General features: G+C 45.3%; 1 protein-coding gene across 3 annotated transcripts in view; it reads right to left on the bottom strand.

Annotated features, from left to right (window-relative positions):
* KIF26B (kinesin family member 26B) overlaps positions 1 to 23,429 on the bottom strand; it is a 526,146-nt gene that overhangs the window by 139,963 nt on the left and 362,754 nt on the right. For all 3 annotated transcript variants that reach the window (XM_039464246.2, XM_074385662.1, XM_074385663.1), the window contains one exon: positions 5,713 to 5,896. In XM_039464246.2, coding sequence (XP_039320180.2) covers positions 5,713 to 5,896 — 184 coding nt within the window. The remainder of the gene's footprint in view (positions 1 to 5,712; positions 5,897 to 23,429) is intronic.

The following is a 23,429-nucleotide window of genomic DNA, read 5'->3' as shown; positions in this document are numbered from 1 at the left end:
CAGATTACTTAAAGTTAAGGATTGAGGAGGACAGAAAATAATGGCTCCCACCTTTATTGCATAAGAAAGATAATCTGGCCAGACATTCGAGTCCATTTCTAAATTGCAATTCTGATAAGCCCGCCAAATTGCCTGCTTTGAGGCTGTACTGCTCAGAGGAGAAATCTCCATGAAGCACTTCAAAAACACCCAAATGGATGGGCACAGGTGGTGATGGGCACAGGAGGTGATGGGCACGGGTGGTGATGGGCACGGGTGGTGATGGGCACAGGAGGTGATGGGCACAGGAGGTGATGGGCACAGGTGGTGATGGGCACGGGAGGTGATGGGCATGGGTGGTGATGGGCATGGGAGGTGATGGGCATGGGTGATGATGGGCTTGTACTGTTAACAGACACCCCACAGCCCTTCTGCTCAGATGAGGCTAGGCAGCCATCCTAAGGTGGAAAGCAGCATTTATGGCACAGGAGTGGTGGCTGAGGCTGAATGCCCATCAGATATTTCCATGGGAGCTTAGAGTTTGTGGAGACCAGGATCTATCTTCCCCTTACTGTGCCAGAGCGGTCAGCCAGGTCCTGCTTCCCGCCCCTTCCGTGGCACTTCTGCAGCACCTGGAAGACAGCAGATCCTCAGAGTGTGCTAAGGCCCCTTGACTTACTCCCAGCTTCGCGTTCCACCATTCATCTTCCTGTTTGCTCCCTTCAGCTTTTTGGAATCCTTCCAAATTCTAGAGTCTAGAGAACACTCTTGATGCTAGGATTCACCTATAAGAATTTTCTGGTATTAACCAGATCTGTTTGGGGGGAAAAGGGGTGGGTGCTGATCACAGCTGTTTTTTTGAGGCCTCCCTGGCGATTATGAAGAGAGAGATGGCTCCCTTTCCCTTCCTGCTTCATGTATTTCCCTTCAGGTATTCTGGGAAGAAGAGAACCAACCAACCTACAGGTTGATTGTCATGAATCTAATATGACTGTCACCATGACCATTCTCACTTTTTAAAACGTTGATGGCTCCATGGTGTGGCTGCAGAGCCATGTATGTAGCGATTCAAACAGAAAGATGCTTGGCTCTGGAAACATGCAATCCAAGACAAAAAGTTCTGACGTGAAGCCGTGACATACTAACAAATGAACCTTAAACATGGATGTTAATTAATTGTGCAAACAAATTTCGTGAAGAACGTTTGCTGACTTAAGAGAAGGAACCATTTTCAAACAGATTAGAAGCAGCATTTACATATAAGCCAAAGCAGTGAAATATAAATGGGGACTAAGCTGCTTTGATCCACTAATCATCTTTATCTGTTTATTAAGAATATTTCTATAAGACTACTTAGTAGCATCATTTCTCTGTGTAACTTGAAAGTGAGACAGAATCATTTTAAGCCTATAATCCTGACTTTTCCTTAAATCAGACTGTCCTTCGTACTGGCCCAGATGGGTGAGATTTGTAAGACTGGCTGGAATCAAGCACTAAGTTATAAATGCCATAAGAACAGGCACTCTGCCGTGCACATTACTGCAAACCTAAGCCTACTGCTCAGCATACTACCTGACACATAGTAGGTGCTTAATAATTGCTGTGGACCAGGCACAGTGATTCATGCCTGTAATCCCAGCACTTTGGGAGGCTGAGGTAGGTGGGTCACTGGAAGTCAGGAGTTCAAGACCAGCCTGGCCAACATAGTAAAACCCTGTCTCTACTAAAAATACAAAAGTTAGCCAGGTGTGGTGGCAGCATGCCTGTAATCCCAGCTACTCAGGAGGCTGATCGCTTGAACCAGGGAGGTTCGGAGGTTGCAGGGAGCCGAGATTGCACGATTGCACTCCGGCCTGGGTGACAGAGGGGAGACTCTGTCTCAAAAAAAAAAAAAAAAAAAAAAGAAAAAGAAAAAAATATTTGCTGTGTATGAGGAAATGCTGCAGGGGCAGAGGGTCCTGAGGTGGGGTGTGTGTGTGTGTGTGTGTGTGTGCGTGCTTGTGCATGCTTCAGCTCTAAGCACGCGGAAGTTACTCTATTTCTCCCATCGCCACGGCCTCCAGAAAAGCTTTTGCATCAAGAAGCACTCAGTGGCCAGCAATGACTCCCTGGTGGTGGCTGGGAATGGGGTTGCTGCTGGCAACAGCGGGAGCGGGAAGGAGGGAAGGGGTGGGATGGCGAGCCCCCCCTCTCCCTCTTCCTGTCTATTCTTGACTGTTATTCCCCTTCCTCTCCCAATCCTGGCTCGGAAAAGTACGTCTTCACCCTCTGGATAAAGGCAACTGCTTCCCAACGTCGTCCTGCTACTATTCTGTTTCAGGACACTCTTGCCTCCACCCCAAATCGTCAAGGGCCATGTTTGTCTCGTGACAGCCCACTGCCACAGCCTGAATGAAACGGCTTCAAGGCCCTGACTTCTCGCCCTCCTTCTGGAGTCGCTGGAAAACCCGTGACCCTCACTGGGCCTCAGTTTTCTTATTCGCTAAATAAGAAGTTGCTCTAAATGAACACGTACAATCCCTTCCCATTGAGGAAGACCTCCCAGGTTTCCAGAGGGAGGCGGCGGGTGGTTGAGGCCTGAGCGGCGGGGCTGGCCTGGGAGACGCCTCCCACCTTCGGGGCCATCTCCAGCGGTGGTGATTCTGCTCCCCTGCCCCCAGTCAGGCTCCAGGTCAGGTTTAAATCATCAATCAACTTGCTTTGGGGGATTCAATCAAACTTGTCTGCCTCAAACCCGCCGATTTATATATAGCGCCAATTATTTATGTTCTATATTAAACTCCACTGTATTTCTTGGAGATATTAAAATATAAATTATGCAACAGAGATAAATTGATGGAAATTTTTCCACATGACTAAAAAGAACGGCTGTTCTGAATAATGGTGAGGTATCAGTGGAGGTGGAAGAAGCAGGAGTCTGAGAAGACAGACCCTCGCTAAGGTCCGGCAGTTTGGCACCCAGATGGTAGGGCAGTCAGAGCCTGCTGGCAGCACAGGGACCCTCCGTGCAGAAAGAGGCAGGGTCTCGGTCACTTCTTCAGTCATGGGACACATTCTCTCCAAATGTCACTTCCTCCCCCTCACTGTCCCTCACCCTCCAGAAGCCTGAGCAGGACAAGAGGCTGGACTCAGCCGCCACCATTGGCCACCGGACAGATGGAAGCCACCCCTTCTATTATCTTCTGTGACCCCAGGCCGAGGCCCTGCTCCAGGACACAGTCCCACGGATGAACTCAAGGCTTTGATTGCATTTTGGATTGCAAGTGAATGAGAGGGATACGTTTAATTTAAAAAAAAAAAAAGTGTGCTTTGTAAACTTAAACTAACAAGCATAACTCTCTTCACTGTAAGTTCTTGATGTCGCGATGAGCGTGTGTACGTGGTCACTGTATACGACACCATGGAATCAAGATCGGTCTGGTGTCCTTTGCCCTCCAAATGGTTTTTGTGTCAGTGCTGGGTCATCCTGCTGGCTGGGACGCTTTTTCTGCTGCTGTGGTCCCTGGCCTTGGCACCCTGATGTCCTTGTCTCAGAATTCCAGGGAGGGTGCTGGGCAGTGGAGGAGAGGTCAGAGCCTTGGGCTTGGGGCCCAGGCCCCAGAACATGCATCCACGTCAACCCTTTCGGGAAACACAGACAAGGCCAGTCCTGTAGATGTGGGGGGACGGTTCCTGATGTGGTTCATTTTGAGGTACCCTGGACAGGGCTTTGTTGGGGTACATGAGCACCCCAGGTTTGCTAATAATCTGGCACCTTTTCACGGGGCCATCGCTGGAATGTTTGCTCACACTTACACAGAAGAGAAGTGAGGTGTTGCTTAGAGCACAGGGCGGGGTGGTCGCACCGACAGCTTCATTTCACTTTGTCCCAGGGCCATTCGGCTCCGGCACTGAAGTTCCAAACTCCGCTTTGCAAACCAAGAGCCCATGTACACTCACAAGCAGTTCAGGTGGTACGGCTTGTGCTCTCTGTGTCTTACCACAATTACAAATAAAACATTTCAAAAAGAATAGAAGATCCCAGCAATTACTTGGACCCAGCCTCCTTAGAAGACAGCATATCAACCATCTACAATCACACCTGGATGCCCTGGCGGGTACCATGGCCCCTCCTTGGGGGGTTTCACCCACTGAGCGAGTCCTCTCTCAGACAGGAGTTCTGGTCCACACTGTGTTTTTCACCTGCCTCCATGTCCAGTGATGCCAGGGCAGCCCCTGCAGACAGCCCAGGCCCTGCCCTGACTCCTTGGTCTTACTTCCCCGCGGGGCCTGGGAAAGCTGTCAGCTGTAAACTACCTGCCCTGCCCGCCACCAGGGAAAACTCCAGGACTGGACGCTTCCCATCAGAGGCAGCATTGCTCTGTTCAATGTACGTTTTACTTTTCTTAAAAACAGACACTCTGTGGCCCAGGCTGGAATGCAGTGGCACGATCATTGCTCACCGCAGCCTCAAACCCCTGGCCTCAAGTGCTTCCCTCTCCCTAGCCTCCTGAGTAGCTGGGACTACAGGCATCTGCCGCTGTGCCTGGCTGGCTTTTAAATTGTTTTGTAGAGACAGGGTCTTGCTATGTTACCCAGGCTGGTCTCGAACTCCTGGCCTCAAGTGCTCCTCTTGCTGTGGCCTCCCAAAGCCCTGGGATGACAAGTGTGACCACTGTGTCCAGCCTAGTCAGTGTAATCTTGAAATTTAAACTCTTCTTGGGGAAAAGAACCACATGAAGTTAATACCTTTCCAACAAGGTGGTGAGATTCACGTGAGAAACTGGGGAAGGGGAAAAGAAGGAGGAGGAGGGGGCAGAGGGTGTAAGGGGGACTCCAGAGAGACCGCGAGGCCGTCTGAGGACCAGAGACCCAGGCGTGCCCGTGTTTCGGCACCCAGGGGACTGGCCGTCAGTGATCTGGAGAAGCCCGAGCCCAGTCCGCACAGGTTCGTGCTCCCCTTCAGCAAGACTGGCAACTTCACAAAACGAAGCTCAGGGTCGCAGTCACGTGAAGTCGGCAAAGGACCACTCACACTTTGATAAAAATCTGAAAACCCGCCACCTCTTTCTTTAGCTCAACGTTTGTGTAAGTCCCAGCTTTTTCATTCAGCAACGACGGGTGTACCCTACGTGACTTCACCCACACGCTTCGCTCAGACGGGAGAAAGAATTTAGAAATGACACTTAAGACTAAATTCCCCAAGTGCAGCTGAGCAACGTCTCGCAAACGTGATTCTACACCTCTTTCTGAGTATTTGTGACGATTTGAAACGGCGCTTCCCGGCCAGAAAGGCATGGCTGCAAGCCCGCCTCACCAATCCCCGAGCTGGTCTAGTTCAGAGTCACGATTTCTCTGACGGCGAGGAAGAAACCAGAAGTGTCACAGGGTAACGAGGCGGCATCATGACATCTCATTTCTCTACCTTGTGCTATGGCATCCCTCGGTCTCCTGCCTCTGCCTCCATCTTTTGTGTCTTTTCTTTCAATGACTACGACTCCGTCACACAAGGCACAGCTGTTTTTTCCCGCCATGCGCAAATCAGACCTCTTACAGTTTGAACGTCTTAGTTTACTACTCAGTATATGCAACCAATGACAATTTTACAGGACGTTCAAATGAGTTTCATTTTGCCTCCTTTTCCCCCTGGTGCCCTCTTACTCTAACACACTGGAGCCCTCCTTTCTTCTTTCTGAAACCCGATCCAGAACCTGGCACCCTGGGCAAATGGCAGGGGCGGCGGATGGTGCCTACCTTGCCCAGACCCGGGGTGTCCTTCACCTTGTTGACAGCTCTCAGCAGACAGGGCGGGGCTGGGGGAGGGGAGGTTTGCAGAATCGCGCTGAAGCTGGTGGCGAAAAGCGGCGGCTCAGCAGCAGAAGAAGCGGAAGGCCGGTGTTTCTTCTTTTTAGATGACAGATTTAACTTCTGGGCAGCTCTGGAGGCGAAAACATAAAAAAGGGGCAGTCAGGGGGAAATTTATTGTATAATCAAGTATGCCAGGGTTACTTCGTTTTCTCTTTTTTTTTTTTTTTTTTTTGAGACTGAGTTTCGCTCTTGTTACCCAGGCTGGAGTGCAATGGTGGATCTCAGCCCACCGCAACCTCCGCCTCCCAGGTTCAAGCGATTTTCCTGCCTCAGCCTCCCGAGTAGCTGAGATTATAGACATGCACCACCACGCCCGGCTAATTTTGTATTTTTAGTAGACATGGGGTTTCTCCATGTTGGTCAGGCTGGTCTTGAACTCCCAACCTCAGGTGATCCACCTGCCTTGGCCTCCCAAAGCGCTGGGATTACAGGCGTAAGCCACCACGCCCAGTCCATTTTGTTTCTTTTAAAGAACCCCTAGTTCCCACTGAGGCCTAATCAGTCCTTCTCTCCTCATGCTCTGTGTCCTCTGTAGCAGTGCCTTACCATAATAGAGTGCCCAATCATTTATACGGCAAAAGAAAAAAAACCATAAAACGGCAGGATTCTGCAATCACGATTTACAAAGAATTGTTTGTTATCTAGCAACATCCAGCTGAAACAGGAACAATGCTGGGCATCTGTAGGGATAAACGGCACCCATTAAGTTAATCACTCCACAACTTCTCTGGCGTAAACTCAAGTGCAAGAGACCTCATGAGCTCATTAAAAAACTCTGACACCTTGTAAAATCCAAACCAGTCTGATGAAGAATCATGTGGAGGCCAGTCAAGGCATGCTATGCACGGGGCACTGGAAGAAAAACACAAGCCCCAGTTCCCCAGGGAAAATCAAACTGGTTTTAGAAATACAAGACCAAATCAGAAGGTGAACTCCAGCCAGGCTGCGGGGCGCCGAACGATGGGCTGTTCATGTAGATAACAGGGTATTGTGCACAGAGGTCTTTAAATACAAAATGCAATTCACAGGTAAGTGCAAAAAGTAACGGTGGAAGCTCAAAAGGGGGCCCAGAGGGTGGAGATGGAACGGCGGGAGGGAGGGCCACCAGCATCGTTAGTAACACACGCTGTTCACGTGACATCGCCCAGCATTCAAGTGTCCTGTAACACTGAAAACATGAGCATCTTGGCCAGGCAGTGGCTCGCACCCATAATCCCAGCACTTTGGGAGGCAGAGGCAGGCAGCTCATCTGAGGTCAGGCGTTCAAGACCAGCCTGACCAACAAGGTGAAACCCTGCCTCTACTATAAATGCAAAAATGAGCTGGGCATGATGGCAAGTGTCTGTAATCCCAGCTACTCGGGAGGCTGAAGTGCTTGATCCAGGGAAGTGGAGGTTGCAGTGAGCCACGATTGCGCCACTGCACTTCAGCCTGGGTGACGGAGCGAGACTCCATCTCAAAAAACAAACAAACAAACAAGACCATGATAATCTTGGCCCGGCATGGTGGTTCACACCTGTAATCCCAGCACTTTGGGAGGCCGATGCAAGCAGATCACAGGGTCAGGAGTTCAAGACCAGCCTGGCCGCTATGGTGACAGCCTGGCCAATACAGTGAAACTCTACTAAAAACAGAAAAATTAGCGAGGCGTGGTAGTACATGCCTGTAGTCCTAGCTACTTGGGAGGCTGAGGCAGGAGAATCGCTTGAACCTGGAAGGCAGAGGTTGCAGTGAGCCAAAATCACACCACTGCACTCCAGCCTGGGCAACAGAGCAAGACTGTCTCAAAAAAACAAAAACAGAAACAAAAAAAAAAACCTTTGCTCAAATGTTACCTTATCAACGAACCTACCTTGCCTCATGGCGGACAGTACTTTCCAAAGATGGTGGCATCAATGTGTCTCCCACATGGACATCTTACAACCTGACATTGATACTCTTCCCTTGAGAGGTCGGGCCCTAAGTTCCTTCTTGAACCCAAGCAAAATTTTGAAACTGCCCTGGCCAACAGAATGTGACGGAGGTGATGCCGTAAAATTTCTGAGCTTAGGATACAAAAGGCAATAATGGCCTCTACCTGGCTGTCTCTCTTGGGACACTCACTCTGGGAATGCAGCTTCCATGCTGGAAGCCCGGGTCACACGGAGAGGGTCATGTGGAAGAGAGCTGAGGATCCCAGGAGATAGCCAGGATCTGCTAGACATACGAAGAAATGAGCCTTTAGATGATTCTAGCTGCCATCCTTCAAGTCTTCTGCTTGAGGTCCCAGACATCATGGAGCAGAGATAAATCACACCCACTAAGTCTTATCTGAATTTTAGACCCCCAGAAACCATAAGAGATGATACATGATCACTGCGGCTTTTAGCCACTAAGTTTTGGGGTAATGTGTCACCCAGCCACAGTAAATAAACCACCACTCACTCCCAGACTCCTCATTTCCACCGCCGTGACACTCAGTATTTCGTGACAGAGCAGAGGCTTTGCTCAGTTGCCATGTTTATTGCTTACTGTCTGTTTCCCCTCCAGAATGTGAATTTTAGCAGGGAGGAGAGCTCATAAGTATGTTTTGAACGAACAAATGAAAACTAAAGGAACTGGGAATATTTAGCCTAGAGAACAGAAACCTGGAGAAAGAGGAAGGAAAGAGTCTTTCAAAAAAAAAACTAAGGAAATGAATAAATGCCACGTGGAAGTGGTTTTCAGGCGAGTACACCCGATACTTTCATAAGCCATTTTGTGAATCTCAGAAGCCTTTGTGAGAACAATAGTATCCCCACTTAACAGGCAAACAAATGAAGCTTGAGGGAGTTAAATCCCGAGTCTTTCCTGACCTCGGGTGAATATCTGGCTTCCTGGATAATAATTTAGGCAAGTTACCTAAATTCTGATCATGTGTATAAAAGGGCTAGGCACAGTGCCTGGCACACAGCTGGTACATGGCAACGTTCCTGTCATCATCATGACCACTGCAAATATTATTATCAAGCCTCAGTTTCTGCATAGTAAGAGAAAGCAAAAGTAATACCTGCTTTTTTAGACTTTCACGAGAATTTAATGACCGCACATTTAAAGCGTTTAGTACACTAATCAATGATCCTTCAAAAGAATATAATAAATAATGAGTAGTGGAGCTGAGACGGAATCTAGGTCTGTGTGCCTGTATTTTACTGCAATATATCTGAATAGGGGTTAAATCTACCTTACACAGTAGCAAAGCAGTAGGTGAAACGTAAAGGCATTTTTAGCTTGAGACGTATAAGAGACATTTTTCCAAAAATTGGAGTAACCCACTCATGCTGAGTTGGTTTCATAAAATAATGAGTGTTTTTTGGCACTGAAGGTATCCAAATGGTGGGTGGAAAGCCATTTACTGGAAATATCGGGGGACGAACGCACGCAGTGTGCACCTGAATGGTTTCCAGGACAGAGATTCTGCAATGACTCCTGGAATCTCCACTCCATTTAGGAATGCCTCTGTTGCCTTCAGTGTAGAAAAACAGTAACAGAGGAAACCATCTTGAGAATACATATACAATTATTTTCTTAGAATTTGTGTATCAAATAAGAATTTTCAGATGACTAAAAATTAATCTAAATCATGTTTTTAGAGCCATAGATTCTATAATGGCATTTTATTTTAACTTTGACATTATAACCAGCTGTTTGATCTTTATTTGATATATTCCAATTTCTTAGAGGTCAGCAGCTTCATTTCTCTTCACACAGTACTTCAATGATACACAGATAGGAGAAGGTTAAGGTTTGGAAATCACTCATGTATAATTGTATTATTCAGGGACATAAAGGAGAGGCAGTCATGAAAGAATTGAAAAGGTAAAGATGGCCGGGGGCAGTGGCTCATGCCTGTAATCTCGGCACTTCAGGAGGCTGAGGTGGGCAGATTACTTGAGGTCAGAAGTTCAAGACCAGCCTAGCCAGCATGGTGAGACCCCATCTGGACTAAAATCCAAAACTTAGCCAGGCATGGTGGCACATGCCTGTGATCCCAGCTACTCGGGTGGCTGAGTGGGAGACTCGCTTGCACTTGGGAGGTGGAGGTTGTGGTGAGCCGAGATCGCACCACTGCGCTCCAGCCTGGGTGACAGAGCAAGACTCTGCCCAAAAAAAAAAAAAAAAAAAAAAAAAATTGGCACCACACTGAGCATTATCAGGCCATGAAGAGACAAGCAATAGCCTATCCTTGGCTAGAATACAAGCCAGTGAGCTCAGTCCTTCCCTCTGGGCCAGTCCTTTCTCTCCACATGAAAGACAGTTCTCCTAACACATCAGTAAGACATCATCTGAATTCAAGGATCAGTTTAGAACGGAAATGACCTTCACATAGGGTGGTTCCTTGTTCTCACTGGCCAGACCTACCCAAACCTAAACAAATGAGATCCACACTTATCTGATGGATTCAACGGGTTTAAATGTCGGAAAAGTCTTAGGTCTCAATTATATACATTACAGGGGGAACTTGATTTTGACTTTTTTCTTTTGTAATTGTGTAATAGACTATTTGCTAAATTATTACCCTGGCATGTCAGAATTGCAGGGTGTTTAAATGAAAAACTCATTCTAAGCACATCTCATGAGAATTAAATTGAAATCTACTATCCTTAGTGTCTAAAGATTACTAACACATTTACCTAGCAATCTTTTAAAAATCATCAGCTACATGACAAATAGAATTTTCCTTAGGGCACAGACAGGAAAATCAGGCAATACACTGGTCATTGTTAAGAACCTCTATCCCTTTAAAATTTTAGGAATACCGTGTGTCCCTAACCCTATCCGAAGAATATTTCACCTTGTCTGAGGGGTGCTCAAGTGTGGGATGCCCAAATAGGTGGCTAAAATGCTTATAAAAATCAAGAGGTCATTCAAGCTCTACTGAATCCAAACCAGGTAACGGATGGGTGCAACACCGGCTGAAAAGCTGTGAGACTCTCAGAGCTGCTGCACCTGCTAGACAGAAAGGGTCCCGACCGAGGACGGGGGTGGCTGATGCACAGTCTCCCTTGTCAGCATGCAAAGGACAATCCAGGCTGCCATGGCTGCCATGGCTCATGTGCCATTATAAAAATATTTCAATGTCCTGAGGATTAAGGCTCTCTGATAACGAGCAATGACATGACCGATCACAGCAGCCCCTAGAAAAACCATCCGGTCAATGACACGGGGAGAAGATAATAAAACAGCTTATAAACAGCAGGGATGGGTAACAAGATCCTATGTTCTGAGGCAGAGCAGCCAGAAACGGTGAAGATATTCATCCACACGTAACAAACACCAGCAATGCTTTATTGTGAAATAGCACCTACTTAAAAGTATTCGGGCATAGCCATGAAGCATGCTAGTCCTTCTGGAACTTCTCCACATTGGGAATAAGAGCATCCTCCTCCACCTTTGTATTTTCTAATTGGCTGTCAGGGAGGTCATTTCCATGTCTCAAATGACTGAAAAGCATATGGGTCTGGGGTTTGTTGTTGTTGTTTTTTTTTAACATAAATTATCTATTTCATTAGTGCAGGAAGATAATTCATGACATTTCTTCAAATAAAATGTTTACTGCTAAAAGGCAAAAGCATGGTGACCATCAGCCTCATACAATATTGTGTTAAAATACGACAGCCAGGCACTGTTATCATTTGGAAATGGATTGATATTTGCACGTTAATGCACAATGTTAGCCAATGGTAATAACTGCTGTGAATTCACCCTTAAAAATTCCCCCATGCTTCAAGGACTTGTAAGAGTTGCCCTCATCAATGACTTCAGCCCTCATGAATCATTGTCGTTTCCCTGGAAGTCCTATAGCAGTTGTTTTTTAAATTTGTTTTGTTTTTTTCTTAAAGACAGGGCCTTGCTCTGTCACCACGCTGGACTGCAGTGGCACAATCACAGCCCCCTGCAGCCTCAAACTTCTGGGCTCAAGTGATCCTAGAGAGTAGCTAGGACTACAGGTGTGCACCACCATGCCTGGCTGATTAAAAAACTTATTTTTTATAGAGACAGGGTCTCACTTTGTTGCCCAGGATCATCTTGAACTCCTCGCCCCAGGCGATCCTCTCATCTCAGCCTCCCATAGTGCAGGAATTACAGGTGTGAGCCACTGCACCTGGCCTGCGGTTGGTCTTGAGATTATGTGTCTTACATTTTAAAGCTTAATGAGATGGTGCTTTACATGTGGCCTTTTGCTTCTGTCTGTCTACCATCACTTCGCTGTTAACTCATTCAGGGTTAACGCCACGTGCTTATTTTCTTCTGTAGCTACAGGCGTGCCCTGTAGCTCTGGGCCTTGCTGAAGGGCAGTAGTTCTTGATCAATCCAGCCTTTGGAATTATATGTACAGACCTGGAGTCCCAAGATTAAGTAGCCTGGAATTCTAGACAATGCTTAGACCTTGGATTTTTTTTTTCTCCTAAAACGTTTTCTACACATCATCACGTCCATCCTTAACCTGGCCCTGCAAGGCAAGCAGAGAGGGTCTTTGTACCACACGTTACAGTTTTAAAGAAAAAAAGGAAGGCTTGGCAAGTGACCTGATTTCAGCCACGGTCACAAGAGGAGTGACTCTCATACCTGAGGCTTGGATTCATGTTTTCTTTCCTCTAAATCCAAGGCCTTTCTACGACATCATGTTAATGTTGGTAAATGAAAGCAGTTATTTTATTTGGGCAAAATAAAACCAAATGATAATCATTTATCTAATAATGAAGAGAAAAAACATTTACATATTTTTGTATGTAACTCACATCAAATCATATTATACGTAAGGGCTTACCAGTGGCTGATCTGGTTGCTTAGCAACATACCTCCACATTCTAGGGGGAAAATATCTCAGTACAGTGAGTTAGGTCATGGCAGAATTAGGATATAAAAGGGAAATTATATAAAAATGCCTTCTCCATTCCTATAACCTGGAGGGGTCTTTGCATCATAATAACAATAAGGACTGCTACCACCAGAATACAGCACCATTACGGGCCGCTTTCTGCTGCCTCCTGAACCTCCCTGCACAGACACAGAAAGAATGCTGGAAGCGGCTGAAAACTAAGCTCAGTGTTCCAGGAAACTCAGTCCGTCAGTATTTACTGATTGATAATCATATGCAAAGAACTATGCAACCAATAAGCTGTAAATATCACGAAAGCCATCTGTGGTTCACCCAGCAGCTGCTCTGTATTACGGTCGACTCCTAAATGGCACAGATGAGGAGCAGCTTCACCATCGAACGTTATTGATAACGTCCTATTGGCTCCAGGGCGGAGATAAAGAAGAACTGGGAGAAGCCCGAAGACACACTGCAGGTAGACCCACTACGTAGCGAAGGGCTTTGCTCTCCGGCAGGAGCCACGCGCTCTCCCTGAACTGCGCGATCTGGGCAGCACGCCGTGTGCTCGTGCCTGGAGGTGCAAAGCGGGTAAAAGCTGTATTTGAGAACACACTGCTGGCGGATGTTGCTAATCCATGCGTGGCTGTATTTTTTCATGGTCACCGTAGGAACGTTATGATTAAATAAAAATGTGACTAAAGGCAAAAATAATGGGAGAAAAAGGACCCCATTTGTAAATTAATTTTAATCTTTAATTTTTTAAATGTTTGTGGGTACACAGTAGGTCATATATTTATGTGGTACACGAGATACTTTGATACAGGCATATAATGTGTAATAATCACATCTGGGCAAAGGGGGTATCCATCACCTCAAGCACGTATTCTTACTTTGTGTTGCAAATGATCCAATTAGACGCTTATTTTTCAATGTACAATAAATTATTGTTGACTGTTTTCACCCTTTTCTGCTACCAAATGTTAGATCTTATTCATTTTAACTATATTCTTATTCCCATTGACCATCCCCACTACCCCACCCCCATGACCCTTCCCAGCCTCTGATAACCACCCTTCTACCCTCCATCTCCATTATGCCAACCGCTTTAACGTTTAGCTTTTCCAGAAGTAAGTGAAAACATGTAAAGTTTGGTTTTCTGTGCCTCGCTAATTTCACTTAACACAATGACCTGGAGTTCCATCCATGTTGTCACAAATGGCAGGACCTCATTCTTCTTTATGGCTGACTAGTACTCCATTCTGTATATGTGCCACATTTTCTTGATTCGTTTATCTGTTGGTGGACACTCAGGTTTCTTCCAACTCTTGACTCCTGTGAGTACTGCTGCAGTAAACATGGGAGCTTGGATACACACCTCTTTGATATACTGAATTCCTAACTTTTGGATAAATACCCAGTACTACAGGTGCCAGATTGTACAGTAGTTCAATTTTTAGTTTTTTGAGGAAACTCCAAACAGTGCTCTACAGTGGCTGTAGTAATTTACATTCTCACTGAGGGTTCCCCTTTCTCTGCATCCTCCCAGCATGTGTTACTGACTGATATTTGGATAAAAGCCATTTTTACTGGGGTGAGACGACAATCTCATGGCAGTTTTGATTCGCATTTCTCTGATGATCCATGATGCTGAACGTCTTTTCATGGACCCATTGGCCATGTGTATGTCTTCTTTTAAGAAATGTCTATTCATATCTCTTGCCCATTTTTAAATTGGATTAAGATTTTTTTCCCATGGAGTTGTTTGAGCTCCTTGTATATTCTGGTTATTAATCCCTTATCGGATGGGTAGTTTGCAAATACTTTCTCCCATTCTGTGGGTTGTCTCCTCCCCTTGTTGACTGCTCCTTTTGCTGTGAAGCAGCACTTTACCGTGATGTGATCCTATCTGTCCGTTTCTGCTCTGGCTGCCTGTGCTCATGGGTGTTCCTCAAGAAATCTCTGCCCAGTCCAATGCCCTGGGGAGTTTCCTCAATGTTTCCTTTTGACAGTATAAACTAAGTTTTAAATAAAATCTATTCAATGTATAACCTTGGCCGGGCATGGTGGCTCAAGCCTGTGATCCCAGCACTTCGGGAGGCCGAGGTGGGTGGATCACAAGGTCAAGAGATCGAGACCATCCTGGTCAACACGGTGAAACCCCGTCTCTACTAAAAATACAAAAAATTAGCTGGGCATGGTGGCGCGTGCCTGTAATCTCAGCTACTCAGGAGGCTGAGGCAGGAGAATTGCCTGAACCCAGGAGGTGGAGGTTGTGGTGAGCCGAGGTCGCGCCATTGCACTCCAGCCTGGGTAACAAGAGCGAGACTCCGTCTCAAAAAAAAACCAAAAAACACCTTCTCCTTTGTCTAAAGCCAAATACCTGTGAATGTTTGCTGAGCCAAGCTCCCTGTGTGAAAACAGAGACTTTCATACACAAAAATCAAGCAGAAAATATTTAATTTTAAAAATCGCCGTTGGCATTGGAAGGCTAAAAGGAAGTTGCAAGCATGAGTGTGCTATTTCCTGGCTGCAGAGATTTGGATTTTAGAAACACCAAATAAATACTCCATCAGTGGCAGACTCCATGCCTTGCTGGGGGCTTTTATCTCAGCCATTCAAAGGGAAGTGCCCTCTGCCTCTGTTTCTGGTATTTCCTGAGAAACCATCTGATGCTGCAGTTTCTCAGGGCTTGGTGAAGCTGCTGTAATGAATATTGGGATTCAAAGCATTTTTAAAATGACTCTTCCTGTCTCGCCAGGGGTTAACTCCTCTCAGCTCATTATACAGCAGTTGCTCAGCACCCCGCTGCCCCCCAGTCTCGGGTCACTTCTGGCCAGATGACAGCAGGACAGATATTGCAACTGATCTTCGCAGCTTTCTTTAATATTTTGTATGACAGGGACTCTGCCTGACTAATGACTAAGATGCCATCTGCAAGAGCTGGGTTTCGGGACCCAAGAGAAGGTTGAGGACTTCTGGGCTCATGAATCTAATTTCATCCAGAAGTTGACAAGTTGGTGCCACACTCTATGGGCACCTAAGGACATAGGACTTTCTTGTTGCACTTGTCTATTTCTGTCCGTCCAGCAAACCTGGTAAGTCAGACCGAAATGCTGCCTAGACAAGAAGCTCTAAGTCAAGATCTAGAGAAAAACACGCCTTAAAACAGAGAAGTTCTGGTTCTGAGACTTGGATGGCCTCAGGAAGGTGGCAGCTTGCTTTAAGCCTCAGCAATCATTCATATTTTTGAGAGAGTATGCTCCCCCCGCCTTTTTTTTTTGAGACTGAATTTTGTTCTTTGTTGCCCAGGGTGGAGTGCAGAGGCACAACCTCAGCTCACTGCAACCTCCACCTCCCCAGTTCAAGTGATTCTCCTGCCTCAGCCTCCCAAGTAGCTGGGATTACAGGTGCGCGCCACCACGCCCAGCTAATTTTTGTATTTTTAGTAGAGACGGGGTTTCACTATGTTGGCCAGGCTGGTCTCAAACTCCTGACCTCAGGTGATCTGCCCACCTGGGCCTCCAAAAGTGCTTGGATTACAGGCGTGAGCTACTACACCCGGTCACGCTCCACAGTGGAAGATAAATAACCCAAAACTTAGTCACAATTCCTGTGGAATAGAAACGTTCAAAGGAAGTATTACCAATGTATAAACTGCCTTTGGTGTCATGTGACATACGTGTTAACATGTGACTCCAGAGCTTACGGCCGCTTTATTACCCAGGCATCAGTTTATCCCAACACACTTACAAAGCCGCCCTTCCTTTGCTCCCCGCTGTCCTGGAGGGGCGGACTCCAACCTGCCAGTGCACAGTCCTAAGAGCGTCATCAGGGAAGAAAAAGCATGAGGAACATAGCCGTCTGTAGGCGTCCCTCCATGGCATTCTGCTGGAAGTGCATTGAATACAAATTCCCTGGACAGTGAGAGGTAAAAAATCCCTACCTGAGAAAGCACAGCGCGCAGGTCACTCGCACTGTCCGCACCTGTGAAGCAGGGTTTCGCCCGCTGCCTGACCTCCTGACCGCGGCCGTGCATCTGGGTAACTGGCACCTCGCCACACCTGTACCCCATTCGATCCACTCTTGTTCCTGCTGTTCAGCCTGTGCTGAGCCCTGCGTCTCGGTCTCCCAGATGCCCCAGCTCCCTGCCTGTAGCTTCCTGACCTGCATCTGGGCTTCTGCTTGCCTGCCAGACACCCACTCGCAAGCCTCAGCGCCAGCGTGGGCTGATGTCCCTGACTTGCTTTGTTATCTGCGCTTAGGTGCACATGGACTTTTTCCCTGTGCCAGCTGGCCTTCTGACCATCAATCTTTTCTTACCAGAAGCTCCCTGACTGCAGATCTTTCTGTTCCTGGCCTGATCTGCCCAGCCCCAAGCCTGCTTAGTACCAGGGAGACTGGGTAGCTTCTCAGTTCTTCCTAAGTCCCACGTACTATGCAATTACGCAAACTGGGCTTAATACATAAATTAAAAGAACCGTAAACACCTAGGACACCAGCTCCATTTAAACATGCATTAAAAGCCCATCCCAAAGCCAGAAATAAATGATTTTAGTTAACAGACATTATTGCTATCTTTCATGAACATGAATAATAGAGAACTGGCTGGTCTTATTAAATGCAATTGATGAAACCATGTATCTACAACCCAGCTATTTCAGCTGCCTATAAATATAGACAGAGGAAGACAATCATCGGCTAATTAAAGCCCATTCCTCATGGAATGTCAGTGCTTGATTTTTTGGCTGAGAAGCAATCGTCTATAAAATATGTATGCATATCTTTTCTAGTTTAAGGACTATCCAACTAAAATTAAGATTCCTTCAAGGAATAAGCATATCCCAGATAATCTGATTTCAAGAATTGAACGAATCTAATGTTCTTTTCATTACATCATGCTGCCTTTTGGATGGCAACTCCGAGTTTCCGGTTAAATCATTTATACACATGCTAATGTAATGCTAGGGGAGGAAGCTGTGTGGTCTACCATAAACAGAGAGCCCATGTAAAAGCCAAGAGTGACCACTAATTCCTTTGGAGTTTTCCTTAGTATTTATCTTCCTTAACTGTTGGATAGAAAATTATCTTGAACAGCGTAAGAAACTAAAGTCGTTGTGTTGCTCAATTTTAATGTCTTTACTTTGAAAAGAAATAGCGCTTTATTCTCACTTTTCCCAGATTTCAATTGTGTGAAATTAAAAACTGACATGAAATTACACACTTCAGATATAATTTGTTGCCTAAAGCAGCAAACCACTATCAAGGTGTGATAGCTAAAAATGGGCAGCCTTGGCAGAGCGAGAAAAGCCTTTAATCCGTAACTCTTTGCTGGGTACCTGTAGCTCTTTCAGAGCAAAGCTAATTAATTGTCAAAGCTAGGTGACACACTCTGTGGTTTGGGGGCTTCTTGGTAATTAAATTTGAATATAACAATCTCATTTGATGGAGGAAGTAATTTCTTTCCCCCCCTTTAATTCCAATATTTTTATTTAACAAATTATTTACTGTAGTTGAAATCTGAAGAAATCCTTAAGGTTATTTCAAAAAAAAAAAAAACAATTTGCATTGTACAAAGGACCTCTGTATTGTACAAATATGTGCCAGACAAAGAAGAGGGTCAGAATTTCTGCCCCTGACTCTGCTGCAAAGCTGGGCTGCACCAAGACCTGGGCAGTTGTTTAGACGGCTGGTACCTTAGCAGCCCCACTAGAGGCAGAGAGGTAGAAATTCACATCCCCTCTCTACCTGTCTATGCCACTGTCAGGTTACCTGGGCTGGAGTGTGTACAGACTGCTGAAAACCATGGCAAAATTATACTGGGCAGTAAAGGGCACTGATCAAGGCAGGTCCAAAGGCTGTGAAACAAGGAAAGGAGGCAGCGTCTGTTCTTCATAGAGAAGAAATCTTCAGGAAGATTGAGTTCCAATTTCCCAGATAACTGTGAAGAAACCAGGCCCTGTTAAGACTGCGTATGTAACTCATGTTTACTGTAATGGACATGTTATCTGTAGGCAGGGGACGTTTATAATATGTAAAGGTGATTTTTAATGCTACAGATACTGTTAGTTATTAGAATCCTAGGTTAAATAATTTCTATTTGGGTGGGGGGGGGGCGGTAAAATCCAGAGCAAAATTACTTTTTTCTTTTTTTTGAGATGGAGTCACCAGGCTGGAGTGCAGTGGCACACTCTCTGCTCACTGCAACCTCCACCTCCCAGGTTCAAGTGATTCTCCTGCCTCAGCCTCCCAAGTAGCTGGGACTACAGGCATGCATCACCATGCCTGTCTAATTTTTGCATTTTTAGTAGAGACAGGGTTTCACCATGTTGGTCAGGCTGGCTTCGTGATCCACCTGCCTTGGCCTCCCAAAGTGCTGGGATTACAGATGTGAGCCATCATGCCCAGCCACAAAATTGCGTTATTTTAAGTACCTAGATAGATTTAAAATATTATCTCAACTTTACTAAACACATTGTTAAGCACAACTAATTCTATGACACTGAATCCTTAGCTAAGAATAAAATCACCGTGTCTTATATTATCAGGAGCAAAATAATATTTACGTTTTGATGGAGCTTCTAGGAACCGATTGTGTGAAAGGAAGAAAATACTTGCTCTCTAAATCAGAAGCCATCCAGCTATGTCTGTGAATATATTCATGTGCAATTGGATAGAATGTAACTCATGTTATATACTCAATCGACCAATCAATCGTCTTTTCCTTGTGTGAATTCCCACATTTACACAATAGCTATGCTTTGACAAGTTGCTTGTAATTTGAGATTTTATCAATTGAATCTTATTTCACATTGATTTCTATTAAAATTTCAGAGACCTCTTATCTGTATGCATGCTATTCAATTGTGAAGGGCTACAAACACTTCACCTTTAAATAACTGTGCTTTCTCTCTCACCTGTCAAACAGATCACTAATAACAACAAACATTGAGTCCTTCAATGCTGCATTTAAAAACACGCAGCTGTGGCTCCTAATACACGACTGATTACCAAAACATGGTCAAGAAATAGATCAGACTCTTCACTCGATACATTAGCTGTTGCCTTCACAGACAGAAGTAACATCTTCAAGATAGATAATCTTGGCTTAGATCTTCATTTAGAGTATTTGAATATTAAAAAAAAAAAATCTGATTCTGGTTTTCAGATTTGAGAGTCTTCTGCAAGAAGATGGCAGCTGGAGTTATGAGAGTGAATGAGATGAGCCAGGAGGTGCAGATGGGGAGAATGGAAGGTAGCCTGTGACAGACCCGTGAGAATCTGCAACACTTAATGAGAGGACGCGAAAAGAGAAGATTACCAAGGAGCGGCTCGGAGAGGTGAAGAGGAAGATGGAACAAGTGGCTGATAATGTTAAGTGTCCCTGGGAGACCAAAAGAGACAGAGAATGCAAAGTATCCACTGGATTAGAATTAATGAGTTCATTACTGACCTTGAACAGAATCAGAGGACACACGGAGTATGTTTCGGTGGGTGGAGAAGTAAACGGGGGCGGAAGAAGTGAAGATAAGGGGGCCTGGACTACTCTTTTGAGAAATTAAACTATGAAAGAAAAAACATAAAATATTAAATTGTTAGGTATTTACCTAAATGTTTTAGACTGAATTATGATGCTAAGACAGGGCTTTGTTTTTTATAGAGGTTAATAATTAATATGGAAGCATTCATAAAATTCCGTTATTTAGCTTATAAAATTAAAGAGGATATCCTTCATCTTACTGTCCATTCCTTTATTTACTCATGTTATTCCATATACATTGATTGAAGACCTACTATTTATAGGTTACTATGCTTTCACCCAGCACTTTGGGAAGCTGAGGCAGGCAGATCACAAGGTGAGGAGTTTGAGGCTAGCCTGGCCAACATAGTGAAACACCATCTCTACTAAAAATACAAAAATTGGCCAGGCATAGTGGTGGGTGCCTGTAATCCCAGCTACTCAGGAGGCTGAGGCAGGAGAATCACTTGAACCCGGGAGGCAGAGGTTACTGTGAGCTGAGCTTGCACCACTGCACTCCAGCCTGGCAACAGAGCTAGACTCCTTCTCAAAAAAAAAAAAAAAAAAAAAAAAAAAAAAAAAAAAAAATCCTCAAAGGAAAACTAGATGTCTCCAGACAAATCATATGTGTCACTTTATTGGGTAAGAATAATAGAACCTAAATGTAGTAAAAAGTACATACAGGCTTTGGAGTTAAGTAGGCTTGGTTCAAATCCTGGCTCTGCTACTTGCTTTGATGTGTATGAAAATAATGGCAAATACCTCTAGGGTCTGTGGTGAGAATAAAGCACATGAGATATGGAAAAGTGGTCAGCAGAACGCTCTGCACACAGTGGGGGCACAGTCGAATGCTCTGCACACAGCGGGGGCACAGCCGAACGCTCTGCACACAGCGGGGGCACAGTCGAACGCTCTGCACACAGCGGGGGCACAGCCGAACGCTCTGCACACAGCGGGGGCACAGTCGAACGCTCTGCACACAGCGGGGGCACAGTCGAACGCTCTGCACACAGCGGGGGCACAGTCGAACGCTCTGCACACAGCGGGGGCACAGTCGAACGCTCTGCACACAGCGGGGGCACAGTCGAACGCTCTGCACACAGCGGGGGCACAGTCGAACGCTCTGCACACAGCGGGGGCACAGTCGAACGCTCTGCACACAGTGGGGGCACAGTCAGTGCTTCCATCCCCTTCTCCTATCTTTTCCTCCTCTGCTAGCCACTTGCCTCAGCGTCCGTAAAATTCAGAGCCTAAGAAATGTCCAAGTACAATGACCAGGTTGGTCTAGGGACTGGTGTCTCTTTCTCTCTCCTTCTAACTGGTTCCCAATATATATTTAAGATTTATTTTAGAAATATTTTGTAAGTTGCTTTAAATCATTTTGGGAAAATTGGTGAGGTATAAATCTTTAAACAGAAGTTATACGTTAACTATTCTTCTGTTGATCAGCCTTCAAGGTGACTTTTTTCTCACACTTTTATCGAGTTTGCTAAGAGGCGCTCACCTCTAACGGAACACTATACGTAACACTGGATTAGTCAGTCCTTGTTCTTTCAAAGTGGGTGGGTCAAAATTAGATGTGGCTATGGTCTGAATGTTTATGTCCCCCTCTAAATTCGTAAGCTGAAATCCTAACCCGCAGGATGATGGTATTTGTAGATGGGGCATTTTAGGAAGCAATAAGGGTGGAGCCCTGATGAAACGGATGAGTGTCCTTATAAAAAAGAGCCCAGGGAGCTCGTTTGCCCGTTCTGCCATGTGAAGACACAGCAAGAAAGCACCGTCTATGAACCAGAGTGGGCCCTCACCAGACACTAAACCTCATGGTGTCTTGATCTGTAGCTTCTCGGCCTCTAGAACTGTACAAAATAAACTTCTGTTCTTTATAAATTTAGACTATGGTCTTTTTGCTATAACAATCCAAAGGAACTCAGACAGGTATTGTCTGTGATTCTAGATTATCTACAAATACTCTGTTTACCTCAATCTAGAGTAGAGAATTGCTCAAGGGCACTTTTAAGGTAATGATTTCAACAGGGCTCATAAAGTCTGAAATAAAAAGTGATTGGAGAAGAGAAATGTGTACATTGAGAATTATGGGACCCAATAAATGCTTTAGCAAACATTTATTTAGTAATACAGTACTTTAGTATTTCAGAGTTCTCCCAAGAAAGGCAGAAAATAGACACAGTCAAGAGCACAGGATCCGAAGCCACCTGCCTAGCTTCAGATCTTCTCTCTGTCACACACAGCTCTGTCGTGGCCTGGTCAAGTTCCTTAAGCTTCCGGTGACACAGTTTCCCCAGCTGTAAAGCGGGACAGTAAGAGTGGAGAACCTCATGGAATTGTTGCAAAGTTCAAATAAGAAGATCAGAACAGTTCCTGACTCATAGTAAACACCCACTAGGTGTTTGCTCCCATTATTGTTATAATAAAATGTGAATATGAAAACTATATCCTAAGAGTCTCTTTTTAGAAATTCTTTCTTATCATCTTGAAATATGAACCTAAAGAGCAAGGTGAAAGAGAAGTCTTTGCTCTGAGGCCTGCAGCATCGTGAGTCAGCTCTGAGGATTCCCACCAGACATTGTCAGTACCACAGCCGGCTCTAGGACACTGACTCCCATGTCAGATTCAGGTCCTGGACATCCTGAATGTAAGTTTTGGTTGTGCAGTTGGCTGGGAGGGTCTCATCTGTAGCAAAGATAGGACTGAAAAAAGGACATTCTCAATCTGAACTGATAAATTGGGGTCTTTCTTCTACAGCCTTAAATCAGCTGTCAGGCAAATCTCCTGTTCCTGCAGTTGCCTTGCCCTGAAAACCACCAGCTGAAACTACATTCTTATGTCAACCACATGTCTGCAGTTTTTGTGTGCTGGAGGCAATTAGTGACTTGGTAGCTCGTCCTCTGACAGTGTGTCCTCATGCCAGATGAACAGGGGCAGGACAACTGATTGTCAACCTCACCAGGATGCTGTAGGCATGTTCTGAGGCACTTGGTGCGTGTGCAAAATCAACACAGATGCAAAAATGAAATCAACACATATGCGAAAACGAAATCACATATGCAAAAAAGAAATCAACACGTATGCAAAAACGAAATCAACACAGATGCAAAAATGAAATCAACACATATGCAAAAACAAAATCAACACGTGCAAAAACGCAATCAACACAGATGCAAAAACGAAATCAACACAGATGCAAAAACGAAATCAACACAGATGCAAAAATGAAATCAACAC

This window comes from Saimiri boliviensis, chromosome 14 (assembly GCF_048565385.1).
Source record: "Saimiri boliviensis isolate mSaiBol1 chromosome 14, mSaiBol1.pri, whole genome shotgun sequence".
Lineage (NCBI taxonomy): Eukaryota > Metazoa > Chordata > Mammalia > Primates > Cebidae > Saimiri > Saimiri boliviensis.
Note: the sequence above shows the minus strand (reverse complement) of the source record. Positions and strands in the feature narration are given on the sequence as shown.